Here is a 24,927-nt window from a genome sequence, read left to right as displayed (position 1 = left end):
ATGGGTTGAAAAGGATTTGCAAATCATTGTATTCCGTTTATATTTACATCTAACACAATTTCCTAACTCATATGGAAACGGGGTTTGTATTTGGACTAAGTATTGGTTTTAGATCCTAACGCCTAGACTTTTCTCAGTATCGGATCGGGGGGGGGATCAGTGGTATCGCACATGGATGTACTTTGAAAAGGTGACACCTGGTGAACTTTTTAAAAATCATCCCCTTCTAGGGTATGACAGAGGGTAATAAACAGAAATTAAAAGCGATTTTTGTTCAGTTTGTGTGTTTTATACCACGTTGTATAACAAAACAAAAAGCATTTACATATTCTTTGTTGGCCCCTTAAGCCGTGTGTTTTGTATGCAAAATCAATTTCCGACAATCTCCTGGATGTTGTTGGCGGAGGAGCTCCGAAATCTATTTGGAGGGTAAATAATGAGAGAGGGGAAAAAAGATAAGCAGGACCAGTTGGTGTTCGGTCTGTTGATGAGACACTCAGGGCTGATTGACAACGTGTGAGGAACATCGCTGACATCTTTGCTTCCCAGGCTGTTTGGGGTGAAACTGAACTAGTTTGTCTTCAAGCAGCAAGTAAATAATAATAATAATAATAATAACCTGCTGCCGTCTTGGTCTTAAAATCGAGCATGCATAAGGGATTTTATTTCGGGACTGAAATGCTATATAAAAAAAAACAGAGAATGTAACATTTACATTACAATTTGTAATAAGAGTTACAAATAGATGTCAAGTTATTTATATTCATGGGAAGAATATATTGAATTTTATAATATGTGATAATCACTAATGTGACTTTATAGCGTAATATGGCGCACACTCCTGTGAGGATTAAAAACATTTTGGCCCAGTCGAGTGTTTCAAATTTAATTTTAAACAGCCGTCAACCTGATTGTTGCAAATGCGCTGCTATGAAGTTGACAAAGTAGGTAAATCACATCAATGGCCAAGGTTTATGTTTTGAAAAGAAAATAGCACAGCAATTAATTATGTGACCCCAATCTAAGCGACCTTCCCTAATCATGGGACAAAAAAAATACATACTGAGACAAAAAGTCAACACAAAACTTGGTGGATATAATTAAAAAAACAAAAACCAAGTAGCATAAGAAATATACACCCATTTAAATCCTTTACACTTCAAACTTTAACATTTGTATTAAAATATATATTAATACATCCATTATAATAATGTAATATGTACACATATATATGTAAATACACAAATATACTGTACACACATATATATATATATATATATATATATATATATATATATATATATATATATATATAGAGAGAGATACACATTTGCATATGTAAATACCTTTATTTATATATATATATATATATATATATATATATATATGTATAAAGGTATTTACATATACATGTATGTGTATAAACATATATATATATATATATATATATATATATATTAATATATATATATATATATATATATATATACTGTATGTATATATACTGTATGTATATATGTGTATATATGTATGTATGTGTATATATGTATATATTTATATACATATATGTATATATATACAAGTATATGTATAAATGTATATACTGTATGTATATATACTGTATGTGTTTGTATAAATGTATATGTGTGTATATATATGTGTATATATACATATATATGTATGTACATATATATACACTGTATATATATAAATATATATATACATATATATATATATATGTACATATGTATACACTGTATATATATATATGTTTATATATATATATGTACTGTATATATATACATACATTCATACATCTCTACTGCATATATACAGTAAATACTTTTAACGTGTGTGTGTGTGTGTGTGTGTGTGTGTGTGTGTGCGTGTGTTACGGCTACTCTTGCGTTCCAAAAAGGGTTTGAAAAAGTAAAGTTAGCAGAGTAGCCTTGGGGAGGAGGTTTAATGGCGCACTAAATTCCTAATAAGCACTCGCAGAGATATTTCTAGATTCAAAATGTTTCTAATTTATTTTCACAAACAAAATATATTCACCGTGGTTGACTTTCTATATAATCAAAATAACTTATTTAGTGGTAAACAAACTATATCCCTCCTCACTCCTTCAGAATGACAGACAGACACATTTATTTACCGCTTTAAAAATTATCTAACGCCAAACAAATGACTTTGGTGTCCGGGTCGCACCACGAGCTCCATGAGAAACATTTTATTTTACTTTTGAACATCATTCACCGGAAATCTCGATTACATTGTTTTTCGCGTGGCCGTTATTCACAGTGACATGTTTGACCTGCTGCAAAAAAGGGGGGGAAAGTGGTGTAGAAAATACACATTCTGAGATGGCACCTATGGGAATTTTTTTTTTTTTATGTTTTGTTTTTTTTGTAAAAACAACTCGTTTAGCAGAGAGCGTTGTGTGAAATCCCGAATAACAAAGCAATACATCAACCTCCTTGGCGCAGATTCGCCAAGTCTGTAAAAATTCTCCATCACTTTGAGAATGTCAAGAATCCACATTCCAGTGTGTGAGAAGGGAGGCTGGTGGGCTGTAGGGGGGAGGGGGGTGGGGGTCCTCCCCGATGGGGTAGAGGCCCGGCTTGATGTTTTTCTCCTTTTCCAAAATCCTGGAAGAAAACAACGGGTCTCTCGGGGGACGCAGCCTTCTTGTTTTGTTTGTCCTCTCCTCTGCATTTGTTTATATTTTGTGCAGGGGCGGCACAAAAAAAAAAATGCTCAAGGCAGTTTCACCACCACCACGCAGGCACCTGCCCTGCCGATGTTGAGAGGGACCTCCTGCAGGAAAATAATTAAAAAAAAATAATAAATAGGTTAACATGCACCTTCTCATTGGAGGATACCAGCAAAAAGATTACAAATAAAACATAACTTTTTCATGACATGGTCACCACTGCCTAGTTTCTTTTGTCATATTTTTATTTTACTGTTTTATTTTTATTACCATTTTTGCTACCTACATCGGCAGTCCCCTCCAAGGTTTCTCATTGTCCCATTGGGTTAAGTTTTTCCTTGCCCTGAAGTGGGATCTGAGCCGAGGATGTCGTTGTGGCTTGTGCAGCCCTTTGATTTGTGATTAAGGGCTGTATAAATAAACATTGATTGATTGTTTGATTGATGATATTGCTGGTTTTACAAGCCGAAGAGCATGTTCGGCAACACACAACCACTGAGTACTTGCAAGCGGACACTGTAAAGACAAAAAAGGATGTATTTTGGCCTAAAACTGACAATAAATGTGAAGTAATAACCCCGAAAAGACCTCAGGATGAGATGCTACAAAACATGGCGAACTACCTAACGTCAATCCGCAGTGTTTTAGCTACTTCTAAATCCCCAATCCTCGATCCCATGGCGACAAATAAAGTATGTTTCTTACAAGTATCATCCCTAGGAGGATAAAATAGCTCACCGGCGTCACAACTAACAAAAGCTAGCGCGCATGAATGTAAACAAATACCATGGGTGGATTTACACCTGACATCCACTGTAATGATACCAAGTACAAGAGAGTATCTAGTCAATACTACTATGACTACATCAATGTTTTTTATCGGCACAAAATCTTTTTTTTAGTATATACATCCCTGGACACATGAGGATATTGAATATGACCAATGTATGATCCAGTAACTACTTGGTATCGGATGGATACCTTAATGTGTGGTGTCATCCAAAACTAATGTAAAGTATTCAAACAACAGAAAAAGAAGTGATTATTACACTTTAACAGAAGTGTAGATAGAACATGTTGAAACAGATAATAAGCAGATATTAACAGTAAATGAACAGGTAGATTAATAATCCATTTTTACAGTTTGTCCTTCATAATGTTGACAAAGTATTAGGTGTATAAATGACACAATATGTTACTGCATACGTCAGCAGACTAATTAGGAGTCTTTGTTTGTTTACTTACTACTAAAAGACAAGTTGTCTAGTATGTTGTCTTTTATTTAAATACTAAATTGCAATAATAAACATATGTTTAATGTACCCTAAAATGTTTTTGTTAGAATAAAAACATTTTTTGTGGCCACCTTTATTAGAATTGTATTGAAAATTAATAATATAAATACAGTCTATTATACAGCATTATTCACATGTGAATAACATAAATACAGTCTATCACACAGCATTATTACCATGTGAATAACATAAATACAGTCTGTTATACAGCATTATTCACATGTGAATAATATAAATATAGTCTATTATGCAGCATTATTCACATCTGAATAATATATATACAGTCGATTATACAGTATTATTCACATGTGAATAACAAATACAGTCTATTATACAGCATTATTCACATGTGAATAATATTAATACAATCTATTACACAGCATTATTCACGTGTGAATAATATAAAAACAGTCTATTATACAGTATTATTTACATGTGAATAACACAAATACAGTCTATTATACAGCATTATTCACATGTGAATAATATAAAAACAGTCTATTTTACAGCATTATTCACATGTGAGTAATATAAATACAGTCTATTGTACAGTATTATTCACATGTGAATAACAAGAATACAGTCTATTTTACAGCATTATTCACATGTGAATAATATAAATACATACAGTCTATTATACAGTATTATTTACATGTGAATAATATAAATATAGTCTATTATACAGCATTAGTCACACATGAATAATATAAATACAGTCTATTATACAGGATTATTCACATGTGAATAATATAAATATTGTCTATTATACTGCATTATTCACATGTGAATAATGTAAATACAGTCTATTATACAGCATTAGTCACATGTGAGTAATATAAATACAGTCTATTATACAGCATTATTTACATATGAATAATATAAAAACAGTCTATTACACAGCTTTATTCACATGTGAATAACATAAATACAGTCTATTATACAGCATTATTCACATGTGAATAATATAAATACAGTCTAGTATAAGGCATGATTCACATGTGAATAATATAAATATAGTTTAGTATACAGCATTATTCACATGTGAATAACATAAATACAGTATATTATACAGCATTATTCACATGTGAATAATATATACAGTCTATTATACAGCATTAGCCACACGTGAATAATATAAATACAGTCTATTATACAGCATTATTCACATGTGAATAACATAAATACAGTTTATTATACAGCATTATTCACATGTGAATCATACACAGTAAATACAGGCTATTATACATTTACATTTATATAAATGTTATGTATTGCAGCTCCTGACTATTTTACTTGGTTAAGAGAGAGGACAAAGCGGAATTGTGCCTATTTTTCACAATATGAACACATTTATTTTTCTATGTATTCTAACACGTAAATAAACGTGAATAAGAGTCTGCTTACAATGACGCCAACCGGAGCCATGACAGCAATACGTCTAAAACCCAATAAATAACCGTACAAAAAGTGCCAACAGTACTCATTTACATTTCATGACCTAAATATTAACCAAGTAGGAGCGATATTTTTCATATAAGCGCTAACTTTAAGGACCTACATTTAGCAACGCACTGATCGGATTGAGGCAAATTCCTTATGCTGCTATATTGCCTTTTTGAGCCGGTGAGCTGCTTTCTCACCTCTGAGCTTGTGACAGTTCACCCTTGCTCCTGATGGGTGCTGGTTAGCGCCTTGCATGGCAGCTCCCTCCATCAGTGTGTGAATGTGTGTGTGAATGGGTAAATGTGGAAATAGTGTCAAAGCGCTTTGAGTACCTTGAAGGTAGAAAAGCGCTATACTAGTACAACCCGTTCATTTTTTTATTTAAATGTGCTATACAAACAAAGTGGATTGTATTGGGTACTAGACTGGCCTGCCTGTAGTCCAGACCTGGCCCCCATTGAAAATGTGTGCAAAATATGGAGCCTAAAATACCACAAGAGAGACCCCAGAATGTTGAACATTTTAAGTTGTACATAAAGCAAGAATAGGAAAGAATACCGCCTGAAAAGCTTCAAAAATGTGTCTCCTCAGTTCCCAAAACTCTACTGAGTGTTTTTAAAAGAAAAGACCATGTAACACAGTGGTAAAAATGCCCCTGTGCCAACTTTATTTCCAATGTGTTTCTCAGATGGAACATTAAACATCTTGCCTTTGCAGTCGATTCAATTCGATATAAGTTGAAAAGGATGTTCATAAGCGTTTGATGAGCATTCCTCAACTTTTTCTGTCTTTCTTGGCACTTGTGCCAGCTTTATTGAAACATGTCTTAAGGCATCAAATTCCAAATGAGCTAATATCTGCAAAAATAACAAAGTTTTCTGGTTCGAACGTTAAATATCTTGTCTTTGCAGTTGATTCAATTGACTATAAGTTGAAAAGGATTTGCAAATCATTCAATTCTGTTTTTATGTACGATTTACACAACGTGCCAATTTCACCGAATTTTGGGGTTTTGTGATATTGTACCTTGAGATTTTTGACACCGATACATCCCTACTTCACTACACATCTTAAAATCTGCCAACTGCTTGTTTGTGTAGACCTCGACGAGAGTACCTCCATCCAGTCGTTGTTCTGCGCGTCGTAGGACTCCACCGTGCTCAGGTAGGACTGCCCGTCATACCCGCCCACGGCGTACAACCTGTCCCCCAGCAGACAAATACCCACAGCGTCCCGGGGGATGCTGAGGGAGGACACCGTGGTCCAGGTGTCCGTCTTCGGGTCATACCTGAAACGAGAAGCCAGAGTCCGTTTGGATGTTTTCTGGGAACAGCCTCAGTCCTGACTCTAAAAACTAGAAACTTAAAGGCCTACTGAAATGAGATGTTCATACTTGATCCTTTCGTGATATTGCCATATTTTTGCTGAAAGGATTTAGTGGAGAACATCGACAATAAAGTTTGCAACTTTTGGTTGCTAATAAAAAAGCCTTGCCTGTACCGGAAGTAGCAGACAATGTGTGCATGACGTCACGGGTTGTGGAGCTCCTCACATCTGAACATTGTTTACAATCATGGCCACCAGCAGCGAAAGCGATTCGGACCGAGAAAGCAACGGTTTCCCCATTAATTTAAGCGAGGATGAAAGATTTGTGGATGAGGAAAGTATGAGTGAAGGACTCGAAAAAAAAAAAAAACTGGATGGCAGAGCAATTCAGATGTTATTAGACACATTTAAAGTTCGCAACTTTTGGTTGCTAATAAAAAAGCCTTGCCTGTACCGGAAGTAGCAGACGATGTGCACGTGACATCACGGGTTGTGGAGCTCCTCACATCCGAACATTGTTTATTTATAATCATGGCCACCAGAAGCGAGAGCGATTCGGACAGAGAAAGCAACGATTTCCCCATTAAATTGAGCAAGGATGAAGGATTCATGGATGAGGAATGTGAGAGTGAAGGACTAAATAAAAAAAATAAAAAAAACTGGACGGCAGAGCGATTCAGATGTTATTAGACAAATTTAAAGTTCGCAACTTTTGGTCGCTAATAAAAAAGCCTTGCCTGTACCGGAAGTAGCAGACCATGTGCGCGTGACGTCACGGGTTGTGGAGCTCCTCAAATCTGAACATTGTTTACAATCATGGCGATTTGGACCGAGAAAGCGATGATTTCCCCATTAATTTGAGCGAGGATGAAAGATTTGTGGATGAGGAAAGTGAGAGTGAAGGACTAGAAAGAAAAAAAACAAAAAAATTGGACGGCGGAGCGATTCAGAGGTTATTAGACAAATTTACAGTTCGCAACTTTTGGTCGCTAATAAAAAAGCCTTGCCTGTACCGGAAGTAACAGACGATGTGCGCGTGACGTCACGGGTTGTGGAGCTCCTCACATCTGAACATTGTTTACAATCATGGCCACCAACAGCGAGAGCGATTCGGACCGAGAAAGCGACGGTTTCCCCATTAATTTGAGCGAGGATGAAAGATTTGTGGATGAGGAAAGTATGAGTGAAGGACTCGAAAAAAAAAAAAAACTGGACGGCAGAGCGATTCAGATGTTATTAGACAAATTTAAAGTTCTCAACTTTTGGTTGCTAATAAAAAAGCCTTGCCTGTACCGGAAGTAGCAGACGATATGCGCGTGACGTCACGGGTTGTGGAGCTCCTCAAATCTGAACATTGTTTATTTAGAATCATGGCCACCAGCAGCGAGAGCGATTCGGACCGAGAAAGCGACAATTTCCCCATTAATTTGAGCGAGGATGAAAGATTTGTGGATGAGGAAAGAGAGAGTGAAAGACTAGAAAAAAAAACAAAAAAAAAACTGGACGGCAGAGCGATTCAGATGTTATTAGGCAAATTTAAAGTTCGCAACTTTTGGTCGCTAATAAAAAAAGCCTTGCCTGTACTGGAAGTAGCAGACAATGTGCGCGTGACGTCAGGGGTTGTGGAACTCCTCACATCCGAACATTGTTTATTTATAATCATGGACACCAGAAGCGAGAGCGATTCGGACCCAGAAAGCAACGATTTCCCCATTAAATTGAGCAAGGATGAAAGATTCATGGATGAGGAAAGTGAGAGTGAAGGACTAAAAAAAAGAAAAAAAAAACTGGACGGCAGAGCGATTCAGATGTTATTAGACAAATTTAAAGTTCGCAGCTTTTGGTCGCTAATAAAAAAGCCTTGCCTGTACTGGAAGTAGCAGACGATGTGTGCGTGACGTCACGGGTTGTGGAGCTCCTCACATCCGAACATTGTTTATTTATAATCATGGCCACCAGAAGCGAGAGCGATTCGGACCGAGAAAGCAACAATTTCCCCATTAAATTGAACAAGGTTGAAAGATTCATGGATGAGGAAAGTGAGAGTGAAGGACTAGAAAAAAAAAGACACAAAATGGACGGCAGAGCGATTCAGGTGTTAATAGACAAATTTACTAGGATGATTCTGGAAAATCCCTTACCTGCCTATTGTATTACTAGTGTTTTCGTGAGATTATATGGTCGTACCTGTACAACCTGAAAGTCGGAGGGGTGTGGTGACCGCCAGTGTCTTCGAGGAAAGTCATGTTTCTCGACAAGGCGAAGGAAGCCAGTGGGGCCAGTGGAAGCATCTGACGGGTGGTGGGCGGCCGGCGGTAGGAGGCAAGAGAGTCCGCAGCTGCCTCTTTGACAGCTGCAGGAGGAACGACGCAAGCTCTCCGCTCATGTCTACGGTAAGAGCCGACTTATAACCACCATTTTCTCACCGAAACATGCCGGTTGACATGTGGTAGGGAACCACGTTCGCTTGACCGCTCTGTTCCATAGTAAAGCTTCACTGTCATCTTTCGGGAATAGGGAATAGGGGCGGCATGGCGTAGTGGGTAGAGCGGCCGTGCCAGAAACCTGAGGGTTGCAGGTTCGCTTCCCACCAATGGACATCAAAGTCGCTGCCGTTGTGTCCTTGGGCAGGACACTTCACCCTTTGCCCCCGGTGCCGCTCACACTGGTGAAAGAATGATGAATGAATGATTGGTGGTGGTCGGATCGGCCGTAGGCGCAAACTGGCAGCCAAGCTTCCGTCAGTTTACCCCAGGGCAGCTGTGGCTACAGATGTAGCTTACCACCACCAGGTGTGAATGAATGATGGGTTCCCACTTCTCTGTGAGCGCTTTGAGTATGTAACAATAGAAAAGCGCGATATAAATCTAATCCATTATTATTATTATCTTTCGGGAATGTAAACAAGGAAACACCGGCTGTGTTTGTGTTGCTAAAGGCGGCCGCAATACACCGCTTCCCACCTGCAGCTTTCTTCTTTGACGTCTCCATTATTAATTGAACAAATTGCAAAAGATTCAGCAACACAGATGTCCGTAAAACTGAGTAATAATGCGATGAAAAGAGACGACTTATAGCTGTGAACGGTGCTGGAACAAGACATTTTAGCATGATATGTCCGCACGAAATTTAAAATTGCAGTTTGGTCAACTAAAAAGGCCATATTGGCATGTGTTGCAATGTTAATATTTCATCATTGATGTATAAACTATCAGACTGCGTGGTCAGTAGTAGTGGGTTTCAGTAGGCCTTTAACACTCCTCTTTGCCTACTTGAATCACAGATGCCTCGGTGCTCACCGGCGGGAGTTTACTTTGAGTACATGCCGCTGAAAATCTTGGTGGAGCAGCTGGCGTATCGCGATGGCTCTGCGGAGAGCCTGATTCATGTCGATGACCACCGTGTCGATGGCTGGAATTAGCATTGTGATGATATTTGATCGCTTTCTGGGGTTTCGGGTCTGCCCGTGTGATATTTTTCAAAGTTTTTACAAGATTTCAAATTGCAAATGACAATTAAAAGTGGAATGCACTCACAACTGGCCCCTGGTATGTATTAAAACTACAGTATTATGCTTGCAAAACAGCTATAATGCAACCTATGACTTTTTTTTTTCATTGGTTAAAGTTCCTTAAAGGGGAACAACACGATCAGGGACGGATTCAAGTGGATTTACGTAGAATGTGCATCGATTATCACGGCATGCAAATCGATGCTAAAATGCTATTTAGGCTAGCTGTATGTACATATGTAGCTATATTTGCATTCAGCCATTCCCTCCACCCACATTTAATGCCAAACAAACACTTACCGATCGACGGATTTAAGTTGCTCCAGTGTCGCAAGATGCGAAAGTCCCGATCGTTTGGTCTGCACATTTTACCGCCGATGCTAAGGCATACATGGTCGAATAGCGTCAATAGCTATTCGCTCAATAGCTTCAGTTTCTTCTTCAATTTTAGTTTTCGCTATCTGCCTCCATAAAGCTATATTTGCATCCAGCGTTTCCCTCCACCCACACTTAATGCCAAACAAACCCTTACCAATAGAAGGATTTAAGTTGCTCCAGTGTCGCAAGATGCGAAAGTCCCGATCGTTTGGTCTGCACATTTTACCGGCAATGCTAAGGCAATCATGGCACAGAGATGTATGGATAACCTGCTGTTGCATTTCCAACGATAAAGTCAAGGAAATCACAAAGGTGAGTTTTTTGATGTTGTTGACTTGTGTGCTATTCAGACATATCAGGTCGCGGCATGACTGCCAGCTAATCGATGCTAAAATGCTTTTTAGGCTAGCTGTATGTACATTTGTAGCTATATTTGCATCCAGCCTTTCCCTCCACCCACATTTAATGCCAAACAAACACTTACCAATCGACAGATTTAAGTTGCTCCGGTGTCACAAGATGCGAAGCTTACGATCGTTGGTCTACACATTTTACCCGCGATACTAAGGCAGACATGGCCGAATAGCGTCAATAGCTATTCGCTTAATAGCTTCAGTTTCTTCTTCAATTTTGTTTTCGCTATCTGCCTCCATACTCCAACCATCTGTTTCAATACATGCGTAATCTGTTGAATCGCTTAAGCCGCTGAAATCCAAGTCTAAATCCGAGCTAACGTCGCTATATCTTGCTGTTATATCCGCCTGGATAGCATGCATATCACTGGATGACGTCACAGGAAAATGGACGGTGGCTTCACAGATAGCGAAAATATGGCACTTTAAAGCCTTTTTTCGGGATATTCCACGATGGGTAAAACTTTGAAAAAACTTCGAAAAATAAAATAAGCCACTGGGAACTGATTTTTATTGGTTTTAACCCTTCTGAAATGGTGATAATGTTCCCCTTTAAAGGCCTACTGGAACCCACTACTACCGACCACGCAGTCTGATAGTTTATATATCAATGATGAAATATTAACATTGCAACACATGCCAATACGGCCTTTTTAGTTTACTAAATTACAATTTTAAATTCCTCGTGGAATTTCTTGTTGAAAACGTCGCGGAATGATGACGCGCGTTTGTGACGTTTCGGTTGGAGGGGACATACTAGCCCAGCACCACTTACGGCTAAAAGTAATCTCTTTTCATCGCATAATTACACAGTAATTTGGACATCTGTGTTGCAGAATCTTTTCCAATTTGTTCAATTAATAATGGAGACGTCAAAGAAGAATGCTGTTGGTGGAAAGCGGTGTATTACAGCTGTCTTTAGCACCGAGACACAGCCGGTGTTTCTTTGTTTGTTGTGAAGCTTTAACACAGAGCGGTCAAGCGAACATGTTTCTCTACGTCATCCAGCATGTTTTTGGATGGGAAAATTGTGATATATATCTTACCAGAGACGTCAGTGGATTATTCGTCCTCCTGCAGTAGCTGTCAAAAAAGGCAGCTGTGAGCTTGGCTCCTCGGCTTCTCTCTGAGACACTGGTGTTCACCGAAGCCATCCGACCTCGAGGTATGTCTTTACAATCTCACTAAAACACTATTAAAACAATAAGCAGATAAGGGATCTTCCAGAATTATCCTAGTAAATGTGTCTAATTAAGAGGGATGTGTACCATGGCTATGAGTTGTTTTTTTTTCCCTTGGCCTCAGTCTGGACCCCCTCTCCAGGGTCCCAGGCTTGGACCGATTATTTTTATTTTATTTTAATATTTTAAAATAAATGAACAACGATCCTGTTCTGTCTCCCTGTAATGTTTGTCTGATCTTGAAAGGGATTGTGCTGAAAATTGTTATTTTTTCTGAAGGAATTCTCCTGAAGGAATAAATAAAGTACTATCTAACTATCTATCTATCTATCTATCTATCTATCTATCTATCTATCTATCTATCTATCTATCTATCTATCTATCTATCTATCTATCTATCTATCTATCTAATAGATTTCCAGAATATAAAGTTGTCATATAAGAAATGTTGATTAAAAAAATGCATGCAAAATTGCATACTCTGTTCAAATTAACTCATACAATGTAATTATAATTATAATAATGATAATATTTCAACATTTTGAAAATCGATTTCATCAAAAGGAAATTGTAAGCTGTATTTTTGTAACCAAAAATAAAGATATTTAGGTAAATTATTCAATAACCATTGTAAAGATACACTACAGTATTATGATTGCAAAACAGCCATAACGCAACTTTAAGGTCGAATTTCTTAAAAAAACAATAATAATAATTGGAATTTTAGCAGTTTATATGACTGTCAGGTGTATGGCTAATAATAATAATAATTATTATTATCATAATAATAACAATAATAATAAACTGTGAAGTATGGAAAATAATAATATGGGCTGCTTGCATTACAACAGGCCCATAATAATCCTAATAATAATAATGATAATAATTCAAAATTTTAAAAGGCACTTTTCATCCAAAGGAAATTATAAGCAGTACTTTTGCAACCTAAAAAAATATTTTTAAGTAAATAAATTCAATAACCGTTGTGAAGATACACAAAAAAACAAATATAGCATTAAAATCAAAAGTGTTTGTCTCGGCGTTTACAAATCTTGAAAGCTATCATGACCATTGTTTTAGTTAGTTTGTGTTACATACGAAGTTATATGACCCTAAGGTGTATGGCTGGTGAATTAGAGAAAAAAATAAAAATACAATTAGCTAAAAAAGTTAGCACTTTATTCTTAGCATGCTTAAGTTTGCATGCTAACAGTTTACAACTGCCACCTACTAAGTTCTAAGACTCGGGAATAAACGGTTGCAAATTTTGCGCAAAAATCTATCATATAAGTATGAGCAATAATAATATGGGCTGCTTGCATTGCAGCAGGCCCATAATAATCATAATAATAATAATGATAATATTTCAACATTTTGAAAAGCACTTTCCATCTAAAGGTAATTATAAGCAACCTAAAATAATATTTTGGGATAAATTAATTTAATAACGATTGTTAAGATACACAAAAAAATAAGTATAACATTAATATCTAAAGTATTTGTCTCAGAGTTTAAGAAATCTTGCAAGCTAATGTGAGCATGATAATAGTTTGTTTTAAATGCCAAGTTATATGACCCTAAAGGGTATGGCTGGTGAATTAGAGAAAAAAAAAAAATACAATTGGCTAAAAAAGTTAGCACTTTATTCTTAGCGTGCTTAAGTTTGGATGCTAACAGTTTACAACTGCCACCTACTAAGTTCTAAGACTCGGGAATAAACGGTTGCAAATTTTGCGCAAAAATCTATCATGCTAATGTTAGCATGCTATCAGTTAGCATGTGTCACATACCAGGTTATATGACTGTCGGGTGTATGGCTGTGAGGGAAAAAATGTAAAGTTAGCTAAAACGTGTGTAATAATAATAATAATAATAATAATAATAATAATAATAAGAAACTGTGAAGTATGAGCAATAATAATATGTGCTGCTTGCATTGCAGCAGGCCCATAATAATAATAATAATAAAATAATAATAATAATAATAATAATATTAAATAATAATAAAATAATAATAATTCAACATTTTAAGAAACAAATTTTATCTAAAGCAGGGCACCAGGTAGCCCGTCAGGACCAGATGAATCGCCCGCTGGCCTGTTCTAAAAATAGCTCAAATAGCAGCACTTACCAGTGAGCTGCCTCTATTTTTTAAATTGTATTTATTTACTAGCAAACTGGTTTCGCTTTGCTGGACATTTTTAATTCTAAGAGAGACAAAACTCAAATCGAATTTGAAAATCCAAGAAAATATTTAAAGACTTGGTCTTCACTTGTTTAAATAAATTCATTAATTTTTTTTACTTTGCTTCTTATAACTTTCAGAAAGACAATTAAAAAAAAAATACAACCTTAAAAATGATTTTAGTATTTTTAAACACATTTACCTTTTTACCTTTTAAATTCCTTCCTCTTCTTTCCTGACAGTTTAAATCAATGTTCAAGTATTTATTAATTTTTTATTGTAAAGAATAATAAATAAATGTTAATTTAATTCTTAATTTTAGCTTCTGTTTTTTTCGAGGAAGAATATTTTTGAAATATTTCTTCAAAGTTATTATGATTAAGATAAAAAATAAAAATATTCTGGCCAATCTACAAATTCTGTAGAATCAAATTTAAATCTTATTTAAAAGTCTTTTGAATTTCTTTAAATCTAGAAGATCCTTTTTTTTTTTTTTTTCTTCTTTGTCATGAAAAATGGACGTTTTTGTCATGAAAAAGGGAGGTTTTTGCGGTTGGTGCACTAATTGTAAGTGTATATTGTGCTTTTTATGTTGATTTTTTTTTTTTTTTTTTTTTTTTTTTTTTAATAAAACATTTTCCTGCGGCCCGGTACCAATCGGGCCACGGCCCGGTGGTTGGGGACCAATGATCCAAAAGATGCAACCTAAAAAAAATAATTTTAGATCAATTAATTCAATAATCATTGTAAAAATACACTAAAAAATGTGTTTAAAAATCTTGGAATTCTTTTTCAAATACTGATAAAATAATATATATATTTTTTTTTAATAAGATACTTTTTGGAAAATAAATATGTTATGTTAAAACGGAGCTGAGCAGACTCCAACTCCAGTACTTTAGGCTCTATGTTCATGTCTATTGTGGCCACTAGATGGCACTACTCCCCTGTTAATGAAACAACTGAGGAAAAGTATGACTTTTGTGGTGAGTCAGTCCTGATGAGAAAAGTCCACAACAGGGGTCACCAAAATTTTTGAAACCCAGAGCTACTTCTTGGGTACTGATTAATGCGAAGGGCTACCAGTTTGATACACACTTAAATAAACTGCCAGAAATAGCCAATTTGCTCAATTTACCTTTAACTCTATGTTGTTATTAATAATTAATGATATTTATCTTTGTGGAAACACTGATCATCTTAATGATTTCTCACAATAAATATATATAGAAACAGATAAATACCATATATGTCATTCCGTCATACATTTTTTTTTCTTCTACGGAAGGTTTTTTGTAGAGAATAAATGATGAAAACACTTAATTGAACGGTTTAAAAGAGGAGAAAATAGGAAAAAAAAAAACGAAAATGACATTTTGAAACAGTTAATCTTCAATTTTGACTCTTTAAAATTCAAAATTCAACCGAAAAAAAGAAGAGATAAACTAGCTAATTCGAATCCTTTTGAAAAAAATTAAAAAATAATTTATGGAACATCATTAGTAATTTTTCCTGATTAAGAATAATTTTAGAATTTTGATGACATGTTTTAAATAGGTAAAAATCCAATCTATATTTCTAACAGACAGATCATTATTGGGGTAGTATAGCTCGGTTGGTAGAGTGGCCGTGCCAGAAACTTGAGGGTTGCAAGTTCAATTCCCGCTTCCGCCATCCTAGTCACTGCCGTTGTGTCCTTGGGCAAGACACTTTACCCACCTGCTCCCAGTGCCACCCACACTGGTTTAAATGTAACTTAGATATTGGGTTTCACAATGTAAAGCGCTTTGAGTCACTAGAGAAAAGCGCTATATAATAATTATTCACAATTCACTCTTTAAAATTCAAAATTCAACCGAAAAAAAGAAGAGAAAAACTAGCTAATTCGAATCTTTTTGAAAAAATTAAAAAAATCATTCATGGAACATCATTAGTAATTTTTCCTGATTAAGATCGATTTTAGAATTTCGATGACATGTTTTAAATAGGTTAAAATCCAATCTGCACTTTGTTAGAGTATATATAACAAATTGGACCAAACTATATTTCTAACAGACAGATCATTATTTATTCTATATTTTCCAGAACAAAAATATTTAAGGAGAACATTATCACCAGACCTATGTAAGTGTCAATATATACCTTGATGTTGCAGAAAAGACACCATATATTTTTTTAACCGATTTCCGAACTCTAAATGGGTGAATTTTGGCGAATTAAACGCCTTTCTATTTATCGCTCTCGAAGCGATGACGTCAGAACGTGACGTCATCTATGTAATAAAGCCGCCATTTTCTCAAACACATTACAAACACCGGGTCTCATCTCTGTTATTTTCCTTTTTTTCGACTGTTTTCCGTACCTTGGAGACATCATGCCCCGTCGGTGTGTTGTCGGAGGGTGTAGCAACACTATCAGGGAGGGATTCAAGTTGCACCACTGGCCCAAAGATGCGAAAGTGGCAAGAAATTGGACGAAATTTGTTCAAAATACGAGGGTATGGGGAAAGCCGACAAAATGGTTCCGCACACTTTACCGACGAAAGCTATGCTACTACAGAGATGGCAAGAATGCGTGGATATCCTGCGACACTCAAAGCAGATGCATTTCCAACCATAAAGTCAACGAAATCACAAAGGTGAGTGTTGTTGATGTTGTTGACTTATGTGCTAATCAGACATATTTGGTCGCGGCATGACTGCCAGCTAATCGATGCTAACATGCTATTTAGGCTAGCTGTATGTACATTTCTAGTTATATTTTCACCCAACGTTTCCCTCCACCTACATTTAATGCCAAACAAACACTTACCAATCGACGGATTTAAGTTGCAAGAGGCGAAAGTTCCGAACGTTTGGTCTGCACATTTTACCGGCGATGCTAAGGCAGACGTGGCCGAATAGCGTCAATAGCTATTCGCTCAATAGCTTCAGTTTATTCTTCAATTTCGTTTTCGCTATCTGCCTCCATACTCCAACCATTCGTTTCAAAACATGCGTGATCTGTTGAATCGCTTAAACCGCTGAAATCCCAGTCTGAATCCGAGCTAATGTCGCTATATCTTGCTGTGGTGTCAGCCATGTTTGTTTGTATCGGCACCGCTATGTGACGTCACAGGAAAATGGACGGGTGGATTTACAGATAGCGAAAATCAGGGACTTTAAAGCCTTTTTTCGGGATATTCCATGAAGGGTAAACATTTTTAAAAAACTTCGAAAAATTAAATAAGCCACTGTGAACTGATTTTTATTGGTTTTAACCCTTCTGAAATTGTGATAATGTTCCCCTTTAAAAGAAATTCAAAATATTTTCTAGATTTGCCAGAATATTTTTTGGGGAATTTTAATCATAATATGTTTGAAGAAATATTTCACAAATATTCTTTGTCGAAAAAACAGAAGCTAAAATGAAGAATTACATTTAAATTGATGTATTATTTTTTGGTGAGAAGCTCTGTCATCCGGGAGGAACTCAAAGTAAAGCCCCTGCTCCTCCACATCGAGAGGAGCCAGATGAGGTGGTTCGGGCATCTGGTCAGGATGCCACCCGAACGCCTCCCTAGGGAGGTGTTTAGGGTACGTCCGACCGGTAGGAGGCCACGGGGAAGACCCAGGACACGTTGGGAAGACTATGTCTCCCGGCTGGCCTGGGAACGCCTCGGGATCCAGTGGCTGGGGAGAGGGAAGTCTGGTCTTCCCTGCTTAGGCTGCTGCCCCCGCGACCCGACCTCGGATAAGCGGAAGAAGATGGATGGATGGATGGTATTATTCTTTCCAATAAAAAATAAATAAATTTACTTGATTATTGATTTAAATTGTCAAGAAAGAAAAGGAAGGTACATGTGTTTGAAAATCCTAAAACAATTTTTAAGGTTGTATTTTTTTCTCTAAAATTGTCTTTCTGAAAGTTATAAGAAGCAAAGTAACAAAATGAATGAATTTATTTAAACAAGTGAAGACCAAGTCTTTAAAATATTTCCTTGGATTTTCAAATTCTATTTGAGTTTTGTCACTCTTAGAATTAAAAATGTCGAGCAAAGCCAGACCAGCTTGCTAGTAAATAAATACAATTTAAAAAATAGAGGCAGCTCACTGGTAAGTGCTGCTATTTGAGCTATTTTTAGAACAGGCCAGCGGGCGACTCATCTGGTCCTTACGGGCTACCTGGTGCCCGCGGGCACCGCGTTGGTGACCCCTGGTCCACCGCGTCCAGAATCTAACATTTCTTTGTCTACGCTCACCTCTCCACGCAGTCCGAGAGCCGGGAACAGTGGTTGGAGGCGGGGGCGTCGTGTCCTCCCACGGCATACAGGAAGTTGTTGTACGTGGCCACGCCCACCCCTCCCCGCCTCTTGGTCATGGGGGCGCACATGCTCCACTTGTTGGTGTGAGGGTCGAAGCACTCCATGGACCTCAGGCACGAACTGCCGTCCCGGCCCCCGACTGCGAACAATCTGGGGGGACGGACCAAACATTCCCAGGCTTAGTCAGACACTAGAAATAATATCATCACATGAGTGTTTTTTTTTTTAAGATAGTGGAGCTCACAGGCCCAGCAGCAACACAGCAGAGACTGGGATAACTGTTTATTGTTGTCGATTTTGACCTAGATGCAGAAATAACTGCATGGTGGAAACGGCAGCCTCGTTTCTTTTCAGCACAAACGAGCGTGAAAGCTTTTCTTTTACTGCTTTTTAAGGTCCCGTATTAAAAAGAAGTGACGTTTTATTGTGTAAATAAATAAACGGGTTGTACTTGTATAGCGCTTTTCTACCTTCAAGGTAGTCAAAGCGCTTTGACACTATTTCTGCATTCACCCATTCACACACTGATGGCGGGGGCTGCCATGCAAGACCCTAACCACGACCCATCAGGAGCAAGGGTGACTTGTATTAATCAAGGAGACAACGGACGTGACTACGTTTCCTTTTACTGCTCTTTTTAAGGTCCTGAATTAAACAGAAGTGATGTTTTAAGGTGTAAATACAGTTCAATGTTACAAATAAATGAATGGGTTGTACTTGTATAGCACTTTTCTAACTTCAAAGTACTCAAAGAGCTTTGACACTATTTCCACGTTCACCCATTCACTCACACACTGATGGTGGGAGCTCATATACTGTGTATATATATATATATATATATATATATATATATATATATATATATATATATATATATATATATATATATATGTGTGTGTGTATATATATATATGTATATATATATATATATATATATATATATATATATATATAAACATATATATATATATAAATATACTGTATATAACTGTGTGTGTGTCTGTATACATATATATATATATAAATATATATATATATATATATATATACATATATATATATATATATATATATATATATATATATATATATATATATATATATATATATGTGTGTGTGTGTAGGTGTGGGAAAAATCACAAGACTACTTTATCTCTACAGAACTGTTTCATGAGGCGTTCCCTCAATCCTCAGGAGATTTTTTTTTTTATTATTTATTTTAATTTTATTTTTTTTTTCTCCTGATGATTGAGGGAACCCCTCATGAAACAGTTCTGTAGAGGTAAAGTAGTCTTGTGATTTTTCCCACACAAACATATTGCGCTATACCACGGTATCGAGCACTATTCTCTGGATAATCCAATCAAGACATATATATATATATATATATATATATATATATATATATATATATAAAATATATATATATATATATATATATATATATATATATATATATATATATATATATATATGTCTTGATTGGATTATCGGGGTAGGCAGTCTGGGGGACTGCCTACCCCCGGACTAAATGACTCTGAAACCAATAAGTTGGGAAGGTGCTTACAGACATCAGTCGTTTACCAAGCAAAGGTAACACGCAAGGACATTAACACATCCGACACGTACGTAGGATTAACCGAAGGAGCGTTCAAAACAAGATGGAATAATCACAACGCCTCTTTTAGAAACCAGACTTTGCGGAATTCTACAGAACTCAGCAAACACATTTGGAACCTCAAAGACAATAATGTTGAATATTCAATAACATGGCAAATTCTTGCATCAAGCACACCTTACAACAGTGTTAATAAAAGATGCAACCTATGTTTAAAAGAGAAACTGTTTATTATATATCATCCACATCTATCATCCCTCAACAAGCGCAGTGAAATCATTTCAACATGCCGCCACAGACGGAAACACCTCCTAGGTAACACATGAGCCAATCACCACACCCTACGCCTGCTTGTACCCACCCACTCTGTGCCCTATATAAACCATTGTATGTGAATGCTTCCATTAAAATCTCCTGATGATTGAGGGAACCCCTCATGAAACAGTTATGTAGAGATGAAGTAGTCTTGTGATTTTTTCCCACACCTACATATATATATATATATATATATATATATATATATCCATCCATCCATTTCCTACCGCTTATTCCCTTTTGGGGTTGCGGATGGCGCTGGCGCCTATCTCAGCTACAATTGGGCGGAAGGCGGCGTACACCCTGGACAAGTCGCCACCTTATCGTAGGGCCAACACAGATAGACAACATTCACACACTAGGGCCAATTTAGTGTTGCCAATCAACCTATCCCCAGGTGCATGTCTTTGGAATATATATATATATATATATATATTTTTTTTTTTTTTTTTTTTTTTTTTTGAATGGTCTCCCCAATATTGACTTTTTTCTGTATGTGGCCCTTGGTGGAAACAGTTGAGACACCCCTGATCCAAAGTATTAGAAGCTCTCAGAATAAGAAATAAAATACACTTAAAATATAAACCAAGTTTTGTTTGTTCATAAAAATTTAAACAATACTAACTAATGAATCCATCTGAAAAATGACTACAACAATAATAAACATAAAAATTTGTATTTTTGTGCAGACAGAATTTTTTTGACACCCGAGGTTAAGCAGTTAAATAATTGTATGGGTATTTCATTCTTATAAAATGTAAAAAAAAAAAGCCCCCAAAAATTGGTATAAAATGGGAAAAAAAGATAAAAAATTTTAACTAATAATTCATAATAATATACTTAGTCACCTATAATACAAAACTGACACAATATCTATCTTATTATTTTTTTAAATGGAAAAAAATATAATTTGGCCTCCTCATACTTTGTTCTTTCAGAATCGGGTCCTTGGTGGAAAAAGTTTTGACACCCCTGAATTAAAATAACAAAATAATATTGATTTGAGCATTAATATTAGAGCATAAAAATCTGGTATCGGTATTTCAGTATCGATCCGCACATCCCTAATGTCTGTTACTTAAATGCCAGGGACGGAGGAGAGATGTCTTTTGCAGTAATTAAAACCACAATGTCAATTTGATGAAGAATTGTGCAACCATAATCCATAACGTTAAAAAAAATTACACTTCTCACTAATATGTTGCTACAGTTTTTTGTTTTTTTTCAAGAATGTACTTGAAGTTGTGCAACTATGTCCTCGATACTTCACACTCACATTCCTGGTGTGCATCACAACTATGCTGAGTGCTCACAACATTCCACACCAGCGCTTTAAATCTCTTTAATTTTACTTTTTGATATTGGAACATCAAATACCTGGCATGAAACAAACTGCTTTTTGGCTTAAAAAAATACTGTATTATTAATGGATTATAATATCAAGATGTTAAAATTGACAATAAATTTTACGGCTTTTTTTTTTTTTTTTTTTTCTTTGTCATTAAAAAGGGACGTTTTTGTCATGAAAAAGGGAGGTTTTGTATTTATTAATTTATTTTAATTTTATTTTTTTAAATAAAATGTAATAAAAAAATCTTCTGTGGCCCAGTTACCAATCGGGCCACGGCCCGGTACTGGGCCGCGACCCGGTGGTTGGGGACCACTGCTGTAAAACACAAAAAAAACACAAAAAACATTTAAACAACATTTTACTTAAAAAATTAAAAATTGGCAGCTCTGTTGCTTGAATTTCAACTCTAAAAACTGTGTTATTGTTTCTCCATTCCATTATATTTATACCATTTTTAATATGCTGTAAACAATTACATTATGGTGACTGAGCTGCCAGTTTAAAGTAAAATATCAATATTTTTTTGGCAGCTTATATAAAAAAATATATTCTTAATGTATTATATATACACATGTATATTGATATATTACTCATTGTTAAATGTGGCCCTCTGATGGCAACCATAACTGTGATGTGGCCCTCAATGAAAACCAGTTTGACATCCCTGTTGTATATCGTAAAATTGACAATAGATTTTACGGTAAAATTTCACCGACAGAGTTTTTTTTTACCATAAAAACATTTTTGGTATTGTGTTTTTTTCCATATACAGTAAGACACTAAAAAATTTAAAAAACGTTAAAAAAAACATTAAAACAACAAGATTTTACGGTAAGAAACTGACAAATTGGCAGCTCTGTTGCTTGAATTTTACCGCTAAAACAGTGGTTTTGTTTCTCCATTCCATTATATTTATACCATTTGTATATGCTGTAAAAAAAAAAAAAAAAACACATTATGGTGACTGAACTGCTAGTTTTTAAAGGAAAATTAAATATTTTTTTGGCAGCTTATGTAAAAATATATATTGTTAACCAGCATATTCATATATGACACATTGTTAAAATCGGCCCTCTGAGGGCAAACATAACTGCGATGTGGCCCTCAATGACAACCAGTTTGACATCCCTGTTTTTATATCGTAAAATTGACAATAGATTTTAGGGTAAAAGTTTTTTTTACGGTAAAATCAACTTTGGTACTTGTTTTTTTTTCTTTCCATATACAGTAGGACACTGTAACATTTAAAAAAAAAACAACAAAAACATCAAAACAACAAGATTTTATGGTCAAAAACAAAAAAACTGGCAGCTCTGTTGCTTGAATGTTACCACCAAAACAGTGGTTTTGTTTCTCCATTCCATTATATTTATACCTTTTTTTATATGTAAAAAAAAACACATTATGGTGACTGAGCTGCCAGTTTTAAAGTAACATTTTAATATTTTTTTGCAGCTTATGTAAAAAAACATATTGTTAATATATTTTATATATATACATGTATATACACATATTACTCATTGTTAAACACGGCCCGACCAAAACTGCGCCGTGGCCCTCTATGAAAACAAGTTTGACACCCGTGTTCTACACCAAGTGGCAGATTCCAATGGCAGTGACGGTCTGACTGAAACTGCGGTATGTTTTTGTTTTCTTTATGCTACAAGCTTGTCTGTCATGGCTTCATATTTTCCCTCAACTTTGTCCCCAGGCTGGAAACAAAAGCAGCAGATGGTCAGGAAGTTTTTTTTTTTTCCTTAACTTACTTCCCATTGAGCGCGGTCACTCCCATGGTGCTCCGGGGTGTGGACATACTGGCCACGTAGTTCCACTGCCGGGCCTGCGGGTCCCAGCGCTCCACCGTGTTGAGGTAACTCCAGCCGTCGTGGCCCCCGACAGCGTACATGGGGCCCTCCAGCACGGCGATACCTGCGGGCACGGGTGGTTACTCCGGACTCCCAATGCAGGCTTTGTTTTGTTTATGCACATACCTTTTCCTACAAAATATGTCATATCGGCCATTTGTTACATTACATTTACGTTTCTGATGAGAATAATAAATTAGATTATATCATACCATACTTTTCGGACTATAAGGCGCACTTAAAAGCCTTTCATTTTCTCCAAAAAATCGGTATAAATTGTAGTTGGTACATAGTGTAATGATAAGTGTGACCAGTGGATGGCAGTAACACATACGAGATATATGTAGACCAGTGGTTCTCAAATGGGGGTACGTGTACCCCTGGGGGTACTTCAAGGTATGCCAAGGGGTACATGAGATTTTTCAAAAATATTCTAAAAATAGCAACAATTCAAAAATCTTTTATATATTTATTGAATAACACTTCGACAGAATATGAATGTAAAATCATAAACTGTAAAAAAAAAAATACAACAATGCAATACGTGGATTGACAGCTAGATTTTTTGTGGACATTTTCCATAAATATTGATGTTAAAGATTAATTTTTTTGTGAAGAAATGTTTAGAATTAGTCAAATCCCCAAAGAGGGCACTTTAAGTTGATGATTACTTCTATGTGTAGAAATCTTTATTTAGAATTGAAATACTTGTTTATATTTCAACACGTTTTTAGTTATTTGTATATCTTTTTTTCCAAATAATTCAAGAAAGACCACTACAAATGAGCAATATTTTGCACTGCTATACAATTTAATAAATCAGAAACTGATGACATAGTGCTGTATTTTACTTCTTTATTGCTATTTTTCAACCAAAAATGCTTTGCTCTGAATAGGGGGTTCTTGAATTAAAAAAATGTTCACAGGGGGTACATCACTGAAAAAAAGGTTGAGAACCACTGGTGTGGACTGCAATATGACGGCAGTAAATGTTAGAATGATTGTTTCTAAATTATCCCCAAAAACTTTG

The 24,927-nt window shown here is 35.9% G+C and overlaps 1 protein-coding gene across 5 annotated transcripts in view; it reads right to left on the bottom strand.

The window, feature by feature from the left end:
* Positions 1–2,215: 2,215 nt before the first annotated feature.
* The window catches only part of klhl4 (kelch-like family member 4), a 164,970-nt gene continuing 142,258 nt past the window's right edge, over positions 2,216–24,927 (bottom strand). For all 5 annotated transcript variants that reach the window (XM_061900329.1, XM_061900325.1, XM_061900326.1 and 2 more), the window contains 4 exons: positions 23,799–23,961; positions 18,686–18,898; positions 6,568–6,739; positions 2,216–2,817 (listed from right to left, as the gene is read on the bottom strand). In XM_061900329.1, the coding sequence (XP_061756313.1) occupies positions 2,758–2,817; positions 6,568–6,739; positions 18,686–18,898; positions 23,799–23,961 (608 nt within the window). In that variant the 3' untranslated portion in view covers positions 2,216–2,757. The remainder of the gene's footprint in view (positions 2,818–6,567; positions 6,740–18,685; positions 18,899–23,798; positions 23,962–24,927) is intronic.

Source organism: Nerophis ophidion, linkage group LG05 (assembly GCF_033978795.1).
Source record: "Nerophis ophidion isolate RoL-2023_Sa linkage group LG05, RoL_Noph_v1.0, whole genome shotgun sequence".
NCBI lineage: Eukaryota > Metazoa > Chordata > Actinopteri > Syngnathiformes > Syngnathidae > Nerophis > Nerophis ophidion.
Note: the sequence above shows the minus strand (reverse complement) of the source record. Positions and strands in the feature narration are given on the sequence as shown.